Below are 10,209 nucleotides of genomic sequence, written 5' to 3'. Positions count from 1 at the left end.
AGAGACGGATACGAAGGTTGCGTCCTGCGCATGCGCTGTTCCCTCAAAGCAGAGGGAATCGTGGCTCTGTTAGCATCGCGAGCTAGCGGAGTGATCGTGGGGGGGGTACCACGGCGTGGAGGAGGAAAGGCGTCCTGCGCACTGTGGGCAGAAGGATATCGGAGACTTCAAATATCCCCAGCTAATCCTCGAGCTAACCATTATCCCTCCATGCTGTTCGGGAAAGAAAGATAACAGTCATAACCCTGCACTGCCACCTCAATTAGCCACCGTGCAAGACAGGAGAAAAAAAAGAAAAAGAAAGAAAGGGGAACTGCGTTCTGCGTGAAGAGTCTTCCTCTCGGGGGCAGAATCAGTTTTCTGCTTTCAACATTTAAAGCAATAGCTGCAAACGTTACTTCTTTTGGGAGAGAATGAGGCTGCCGACTAACAGACAATGTGCGATGGAGGGAGATGGGAAGAAGATGGACCAGGCTCCTCCGTTCAGAAACCCTTTTGTGCACGTCTTGAAATTTACCCCTCTGGAAAAGGCAAAGGTAATTTAATGTCTGCAGGCGTGTGGTTTACCGTAACGTGTCAGTATCAGTAGTTAGTTGGACATGAACAGCGTTAGGACAGGCTGTCAGCATCACTGGCAGTTTTCTCATTGCATGCAGTCAGCTGAGCTCGTGTTAGCTCGCCAGCTAACAGCGGCTACATACATGTTGCTTTTTTTTCTCCTCCTCCTCCTTCTGGCTTTATTGGCTCGCTGCCTTTGCTCTAAGGATGCTGTGAAGGGTTGAGTCTTAAGGAAGGGATGATATCGGTTCTTTAGTTGCAGTGGTTGCACGTATTTCACACGGGATTGTGTTTAAATAAATAAAAAAAGAGAGAGAGCCTCCTCACACAGGGATCCTCTGAAATGAAACAGAGCTATCTGAGCATGGCCGCCTGTCCAGGATGGGCCTAGCTTGTTGCTCTTAAACTGTTATCACAGCTATCAGAGGCGAGCATAAGGGAGCTTTGGTCGAGATTTGTTCACGTTTATGCAGCAATTTATTTCACACGCTGCACCGTTTTTCTTGCATTTTCTTCTTGCATTGTTGGTTATCACTGGGAGTCCCCCCTCAACCAGCAGCCAACACGTGTGTATGTGTGTGTGTGTGGGGGGGGTGGAGAACTGACAGTCATGATCATTTTGGCACACATACTCCCCAACTGTTAAAGTTTACACTTTGCTTACTTACATACTAACTACACTTTTGCATCATATGCAGCCCTGCCATCCGTCATTGTGGCTGATAATCAGATTTCTCTGCAAAAAGTGTGATCTTGCAGGCTACCTCAACCTTCCAGCCACTGTTTTTATAAGCTTCATTGTCCAAAAACAATTTTTTTTAAAAAAAAACCCTGTTAAATTGGGATGCAGCCTGCAGAGACATTACAAGACAGTCATTTAAAAGGCTTTTTTTTTTATCTGATTGATATTGCGCGCACAACAATTAAAACAAGTGTCTTTCGTTCAAGTGTTGTAACATGTGGCGTCGTGCAACAGATCCAGGAAACGTCTGCAACATCAACTATATGTGTGAGCGCTCTCTTGTTCTTTCAAACTAGGGCTGCTTATAAATTTGGAGACACACTTGGGGCCCTTTATAGCTCACCTCATATGATCTCTCTAAAAAAGCTTAAATAGTTGGTGTGTGTGTGTGTGTGTGTGTGTGTCTGAGCCATGAGTTAGCAGCATCAATTGTACATTGAGTGATTAGATCCTGTGTTCCTATTGAATGATATATGAATGAATGTATATTTAGATAAAAGACCATCAAATTATAATTAAACGTGCCATTCTAAGATAAACAACTAAATACACGTTATATCTTGGGAAAACCACTTTGCCTTCGCTTTGAAAAAGCTTCCAAGTTTGAAATTGGCAGCAGATTTCGCAAAGTTGTAGTTTGACTGACGTACAGCGGCACATATCTTGTATTATTTCCTGTAAGTACAAAACAGTAAATCACATTATTCACTCATATTAACTGCCAACATGATTACCACACAGATTAGTACACAGGGTATGCTGTAAAGCATTAGTAAACAGTGTGGAACTGGAACACAGCTGTGAGGTATTTTCAGCAACAGAGTTGAGTCTAATGGGAGAACCTCGGTTTTATGAATGGCACTGCACTAGCATAGCAGGTATAGGAGCGTATCTTGTTACTAGCAAGGAAAGTGACTAAGGGAGGTTCACACACACTTCTTTTCTTCTGGTTCTTTGAACAGAGGCCAGAGGGAGGAAAAAGGTAGATTGTTAGTTGGGCCAAAGCCAGGGGAATTGGTTGGTTTGATGGTTTCTCCTTTAAGGCCAACATGATAATGTCAAGGAAGTTTTACCATATATTACTGGGAAATATTGTTTGCTGTACTTTGTGATTGTATGTGCACGTTAGAACCATTTGATTGTGTCAACTGTGCCAAATATTACACACAACTCATTTTAATCATACATCATCATTAATGAAGTCAGAGGCTAGGTGCTTTAAACCGGTTTCTTGTATATAGCCTACCATGTGCTGATTCAGAAGTGGTCAGTGAAGTGATGGAATTGAGTTTCCTCCATGTTCTGATGGGACTGAGAACAAATGTTTTCAGCCTGTTCTGTTGGTCTCGCTTTTGCATCCAACGAAATATGAGAAAAGCTAATCAGAACTGAAACACTGAAGATAAGAGCAAAAAGTGATAGTCCTGTCTGCCAGTTGACTCGTTGTCCAAAAGATGAATACACAAAATCTGTTTATGGGTTCAACAATAAAGTTTTGATTGCCGCATGTGACCCTTGTCAGTTGTGAAAGAACAGTGCTAAGTGACAGACGGAAACCAAATGGCATAAGATTACTTTTAACACCAGTAACAATCTCTGTAATGAAACCACTGCAAAGGTTTTGGCTTTTTTTTGTTGCAGTGGTTGGCCTGAGATGGATAAGATTGTCTCCAACTTAATATTTGTATAAGCTTCTGTAGTGCCCAGGACAGGGTTAGGGTTAGAGGTAATATGTTGTATTAAGAACAGATAAGTTTGTTCTTTGTAACCAAGCCATGAGAGCAGGGTGGAAAATTAACTTTTTGAAATATAAACATTTACCAGCTGCTGACATAAACATTAAAAATAGTCAGGCACCCAATAGCCTAGTTAATCATTATTTTCTGTCTGAATCTCCCAGCCACAACCACACATTTCACCAGCATTCGGTTGCATTACACTGCATTTACAGCATTCTTGGTGTTTAATCATAAAGCTACATTTCTGCCTGTAAGTGCAGGCTAAAGAGAGTTGAATTAAAAACCAACCTTGATACATATAAAGTTGGAACTGTTGCTCACAGTGTCTGTGCAGTAGACCATATACTTGAGAGGAAGTGGAGACCTTTCACTTCTTTGTGAACTTGTGACTTTTAGGTTTTTGTGGCATAAGTGACAGACGGAGCATATGTATTATTAATAGCCACGTTAATCAATTGCCTCACATCTTGCAGCAACTGTAGAGATGGTTATTAGTATGCTACACTGTAATTCAGTAGCCTGACCTTTCAGTCCGCATAAAGATGCTCTTGCAGTTCTGCACCTTGATGAGCTAATTAATTGATCTCCAGAGTTGATTGGCATAGACCTAATGTGAGAACATGATGTGTTTTTGTTACAGAATTAGGTGTATCAGCAAACATCCCAGACCTAATCTGGCCTTGTTGTTAAGGTGTCAGAGGGCAATGTGCTAATGTTAAAGTTAATTTAATTTAATTTGACAAGCCTAATTTACATTCCTTGTGTGATTTATTGGGGAACCCCACAAAGACTTAAATCTGTTTTGATCCTTCTAGAGGAGCAATGAGTCAATAGCTTATTCCCACACTATGGAGATCAGTATTTGTGTGGATAGGCAGCAGAAGTGATTGGTTCTTCAAAAGAGATGCTATACATATTAGAATTTTAGGTTGAAAAGGTTTAATAATTATTGTGATACTTACCAATGTGCAGTATTGCTTGTTGATACCTGAAAGTGTGGTTTAAATACAGGAAGTTTTCTCCATGTGGTCAGAGTGTGAGAACGTAATGTTAAAAACGTATCGTGACACGTGTCTATGAAGACAATATAGGAGTAATTATGGTAGTAGTGAATTTGTTTTAAATGCTACAGCACGGAACAACCTTACCAGTGAATCAGAGAACTGAAACACTGTGCTGCTCTTTTCCCTGACCTTAAGCACAAACGGAAAATCTGCATCTCAACAACAGGAAGTTCTTACACATGTCTCTACTACCACCTAACAGTTACAGTCCAAGCCGTCTGTTTCAGTGTGGTTTCAGTCGAGAGACACAGATCAAGAAATCATGGTTTGTGACCATATAAGGCTCAACCTATATCTGATAACACAGTTACTATTGTCGCTGACAGAGAGTGTTGTTATTGGTTTGACATTGCTATTTAAAAAGATGCTTATATTCAGACAGAGTCTACTTTCCTAACCTTTGGTTGCATTTTAATGGTTGAAAATGCAGACGGTTTTCTTTCTATTCCTTTTTTTTTGTTCATATTTTCAAATGTATAGATGGTATCTTATGTTAATGTCTTGAAAAGACATTAACATATTGACAGATTGGTAACATCTGGTTCACAATTGTCTGTAATTGTTATTTGTAAGGATTACTAACAACATAGAAACCACCAGAGTTGTGCTTTGTCTGTGTGTTTGATACCAAGAAGCCCAAGTTCATTTTGTACATTTACACTATTGTTAGAATGTATTCCCCATGTTGGCAGCTCCGCCATAATTCCCAAGTTGCATCATTCCATTTATTTTGTTTTCTTGTTCACTTTTAAGACCGTGGCTGCCTTTATGCTTGAATTTAAAGATGGCTTTTTTAGTACAATGCCTGAGTTGACTAAAACTCTTAACTAATCGCTCTGCTTTTGTCGAATTTATTTTAATTCTTAGTGACATTCTTGCATTCTCATGCTTTTGGTCTGAATAAATATTTTAACAAATGCATTATACAGTAGCTCTAAAACATTGGCAGCAAAGCCCCTTTTTATGATAGTGGGGGGGAAAAAAACTACCAGTACTTACTCAGTTGTTTGTTCTTTCTTGTGCAAAATTGTACTTTATTTGTATAAAAAGAGAACTATGTGTGGTGGACTTGTATAATTAACCCATGTATTTTCAGATCTTGGGAAAGTAAACAGTTTGAAGGATTATGAAAACAGACACAACTAAGGTGGTATGTCACTGCAATAACAATAGTAGGATAAATACAGAGTTGGTTTGCTGCTTGGTTGTCAGTAGTTTAACAACTAAGCTTTGAATTGATTTATTTAAATTGACCACAGTATCAGACAAGAGCTCTCCCTGGATAAGATAAGACTTAATGCTCCCAGGTAGTGGTTTCTATCAAGACAAATATTGACAGAAGATAAGCGCTGCCACCAGGGAGTCATAACGAGCTGCAAAGTAAATAGTTACCATTGGACCCAAACACTGAAGAGCCAGAGTCTTCAAGAATGAAGAACTTTATGCTACAACATTCACATGATAATGTTTTTTGAGCTATAGGAAGTATATACCGTACATAAAGGACATATGTATATGTGCCCTGAGGGCAAACGCACCATCTCATTTAAATTAAAGATGAAATACACACAGCTCTTCGGACTTTTGTGTTGCTGAGGTTCAGGTGACCACAATGATCGCAGGCCATGCTACAGACCCGCTGCCCTCTGTACTGTGTAGGATGGGTTAATAAGAGGGGAAAAAGCCTCTCATCCACATTACATGTCTGAAGTTAAACCAGATGAACAGTTTCTTCCCCTTTTAAACCAGCTGCTAATATCATTCATTACAAACCGTAATTGTTTTCTAACTGGTTTTCTTTTATTCTGCTTTGTCGAAGATGCCATAAGATCACCTATGTTCTTGCATTGCATTTAACCCTTTCCCTTTTCTCTTTTTCTCAATCTCTTACAGATTGCATTAATGACAGTCACACTGTTCCCCATCCGACTACTCATAGCTGCATTCATGATGCTGCTGGCTTGGCCTTTCGCCTTCCTGGCCTCAGTAGGACGCTCAGAGACCACCATCGAACCCCAGTGCCTCTGGAGGAGGTGCGTGATTTGTTATGCATATGTCTGACTGTCGGTTTGAAGAACCATAATTCTCACAAACAAGCAATGTTTCGACTTTCACTGAGCAAATGCCAACTGTAGAATACTGTGGGCAGTTAGCCATACAGTCAACACTGCTGCTTTCAGAATTAATTGAAAATCACATGGCTTAAAAATGCTACTAGTCATTCTTGAGCTTTAGTAGTACAGTTGTTTGTACCTCTGTTGCAGTTTTGTGCTCCACACTCCCTGTAATAGTCCGTCCAAGAGACTCCCACAGGAGCTACAGGTCTTCTCTTCTTGAATACTTGTTTCAAATGAAAAACTTAAAATAAAGTAGCACCTGAAAGGTTCTGCATTAATACAGTGACACCAAACTTTGCTGTCAAACTCTAAAAGAGTGATGAGAATCATGTTTATGTGCTGAGGTGGATCACACAGTGATGAAAAGATGCGGACACTCTAGTCAAATTTTTGATTACCTTAAATTCCCACCCAGATTAAGATGAATCAAGGTATACATTCAAATCCTTGATGGGTAAATGATAATCGAATCATGAGGCCAGTGAAGAGTCTGTTAATACAAACCACTGTTCAACAACACTGAGTGAAATTTAAAATCATTTTTTGCCTCCATCATATTATCCAATGTTGGAGATTTTTTTTTATATGAAAAGTGCACCTCACACGTGCCTGAATCTTGTTTCCAGACTGGTGGACATAATTCTGAAGATCATCATGCGGGTCATGTGGTTTGCGGGAGGTTTCCATTGGATGACTGTGAAAGGGCGAAGGGCACTGCCCGCAGAAGCACCCATTCTCACCCTGGCACCCCACTCTTCGTACTTTGATGCCATCCCAGTCACGATGACAATGGCCTCGATTGTCATGAAGGCAGAGAGCAAGGATATACCTCTCTGGGGCAGTAAGTATTAAATGAGAATGTATAGCTGTCATTGTTACCTCTATGACTATGACCTATATTGTGAGGGAGAGAACAGTTTATCTGAGGACTTCAATCTAAAAAAAGGTGATCTGATTCCTCTTGACAGCATCTATTTGACCGAAGTACAGAATCTCTATGCATCTCTGTTCAGTTATTATCCAGAGTTCATCCTCATGTTACCAGGGAAGGTTAAGTATATACACAGCATGCGCTTTTGTTGTGCTGTGCTTTGAGGCAGGCAGAGCTACTTTATAAAGGGCAGGTCACAACAGTTTATAATTTTTCTGCTGTATCAGAGAGGAGGATTGCCCAATCTACTTTGCAAAATTCTTTTACATGAGTTGAAGCCAAGTACAGCTTGGCTAATTCTCTCAGCAGTGGTATACCAGGAACCACACAAGTACACAAGCCTTGCAGTAGTGAAACCAAGAGACCTTTTGATTTTTCAACTCTGACTCAGCAAGTTAACTGTAAAACATTCAGGGTTGTGACATTGTTAAACTTAAAAAACTATACACAAGGAGGCAGAAATCAAATGTTCTCCTCTGTATAAATGATCACACTCAGACTGAGGAAGGAAAATAACTTGATAGTAGTTCACGACATCCTTAAGTATTGGCCCAGCAGCATTAATTTTGAACCAGAATCAGAAATGTCTGGGACAGTAAAGTTAGTTTCATTAATGTCAGTAAGGTGGAGAACGTGGGGACAGAAATGCGATCTGAACCTCAATCTCTCCATATTTTGTCTCAACCTGCATCTCTGTCAGAGAAAATTTCCTCCCAAATGATATCCACTCGCTGCTGTTGTTGCCGCCACTAAACCTTTAAAGGACGATTTTCTTGTGACAATTGTGGTATCACTGCCACTGCTTTAGGCCGTTATGTCAGTGCACCACCTAAGGTTACGTGTCAAGTACATCTTGCTCAGTTGTACACAGACACTCGACTATAACAGCAGATCCTATTAACTAGCTTGCATGTTAAGTTACCTTTCTAGTTGCCAATTTAGGCATTTGCTCCTCTGTCCTTGGCTGCAGGACATACGGTGAAAGGCCTAGGTGTTTGTGTGTGTGTGTTATTTTAGCCTCTCTTGTGTAAAGACAGCCAATTTACTTTGTCATTATTGTCAAATACATGCAATCCTCTAAGGTGAAGTGTTGAAGCAACTGATGGAGCATAAAGGCTGGATACATTTTTACACTTTCTTCACTTATAGCTCATTAGTATTGTCTTTCCTGGCGCTTTTTACATGTTGCCCTCCTGATTTGTTCAAAGGTGATGTACTTACTGTTCAACTCAATTTTTTTGACTAGTCATGTTGGTCCTGCTGTAGGAACCAGACACCAACGTCTGGCCAAGCAGGTAGAATCCATAATAAGTATTAAGACCTGATCAGCCACAGTGACGTGTGTGGAGTGACTCTCAGGGTGCTAGCTCGAGCCCTAATCCCTTCCTGTCAGCAGACAGCTCACAGTTGGAATCAATTTCTACTTCTCATGGCCTCAGTCTCTTCTGTTTTCATCTCCTGTTATCCTCACTCTTCTTAATGTGTTGTCTCATTCTCTTTGTTTTTGACTGTTGATACAGTGCTCTGAAACATGCTTCCCCACATTTACAAAACCACTGTAATTCTAACCTAGATTATTTAAACCCAGTCTTTGTCCGATCACCGTTCCTTTTTCATTTCCCTCTACTTCTGCTTAACAGGGCTGAAATGCTAGACATTTAGCTGAGTTCTCCTCTCATAGTGCTTCAACTTTGTGTTCATTATATTACTCTCTGTCTGGCCCTTTTTAAAGAAGGTTTTCTTGGTCTGACATAACCAAGTAGCTATGCTATGAAGTGGGAAGTGAAATTAACAGTAGTGGTGTTACTCCAGTGAGAGAGCTTAAGTCAGGTTGCTGCACTGCTCTCAGGAATATTGGGAAGTTGTGTAGTATAACACTCTAACTTGGAAATCAGATGGCTGTAAATGTGTTTTGTTGCAAAATGGTTTGATCTGGATCTTTTTTTAAGGGAAATGCAAGAACAAAAACATGTCATTGAGTTTTATTCAATAAAATTAAATTAAGAAATTCTCAAACCTCCATAATCATGCCTGGATTATCAACATTGTAGCTGTAACTACCTTATTCCAAGCCTGTAGTCAAACAAGGAAGCCAGAGCTTGTATTTGTGATCAACACGTGAGACTCATCTGACTCAAACAAGCAGCATCAAGGAACACATGACCACGTGTTAGAAGATAAGTCATCTAAATAATTTTTGATGACTTATTTTTCACATCATGTTGGGCTTAGATTGGCTGTTAACCCCACAATGCAGTTTTTTTTGTGAAGAATATAATTGCTGATGGTGAAGCCTATAAACTCCAGGATTTTTCCAATATTTAAATTTCTACTACCCAGCTAATGTGTTGCCCTTACTAGCAGTAGGTTCTAATATGTTTTCAGATAAGAGGCTCTTTACATTTACATGACTGTCACATTTAATTGCTTTGTTTCATAAGGATATCATTAAATGGGTAGTTGAAGTTCTCTCCTCCTCTGGCCAGCATTTCTTAGCCAGTACAGTGAAGTGTTTGTGCTACTGAATGTATCAGATTGTTTTCAAGTTATGATAAGTCTGCTCACTGCATAAGTATGTATTGTTTGAGGCAATACAGACACTATCTGTGTTACCAGCTTAAGTCTGAGTCAGAGTTTCTCCCTCCCACTGTACTAAACCGCTAAATGCAGTAGATGCAGAGAAGCTTTAGTTGCTTAGCTGTCAAAAAAGTATTCATTCATTTGCATTTTCTCTACTCTTTCTCTGCTTCTAGCGTTGATTAAGTACATCAGGCCAGTGTTTGTATCACGGTCAGACCAGGACTCCAGAAAAAAAACTGTGGAAGAGATAAGACGCAGAGCCCACTCTGGAGGGGAATGGCCTCAGGTAAATGGATGGGATTCTTGTACACACCTACAAAAAAAACTTGTGTATGTGGTTGGGGGAATTTTGTCATATCGCCCAGCCATAGGACCATCCAAGTGCACATCTGACTTATAGGAACTTGCAGTATAATACAATCCCTGCTGGCTGCTGTTAATTATTAAATAAATTAAAAAATATTATGTAATATTTATA

General features: G+C 40.0%; 1 protein-coding gene across 1 annotated transcript in view; it reads left to right on the top strand.

Moving 5' to 3' along the window:
* The first annotated feature begins 10 nt into the window (after positions 1 to 10).
* LOC104940425 (lysophosphatidylcholine acyltransferase 1) overlaps positions 11 to 10,209 on the top strand; it is a 19,869-nt gene continuing 9,670 nt past the window's right edge. Inside the window, exons 1-4 of the mRNA XM_027287049.1 lie at positions 11 to 536; positions 5,997 to 6,136; positions 6,847 to 7,061; positions 9,905 to 10,017. Of these exons, the coding sequence (XP_027142850.1) occupies positions 414 to 536; positions 5,997 to 6,136; positions 6,847 to 7,061; positions 9,905 to 10,017 (591 nt within the window). The 5' untranslated portion in view covers positions 11 to 413. The remainder of the gene's footprint in view (positions 537 to 5,996; positions 6,137 to 6,846; positions 7,062 to 9,904; positions 10,018 to 10,209) is intronic.

This window comes from Larimichthys crocea, chromosome XIII, assembly GCF_000972845.2.
Source record: "Larimichthys crocea isolate SSNF chromosome XIII, L_crocea_2.0, whole genome shotgun sequence".
In the NCBI taxonomy this organism is placed as follows: Eukaryota; Metazoa; Chordata; class Actinopteri; family Sciaenidae; genus Larimichthys; species Larimichthys crocea.
This window is presented reverse-complemented; position numbering and strand designations above follow the sequence as displayed.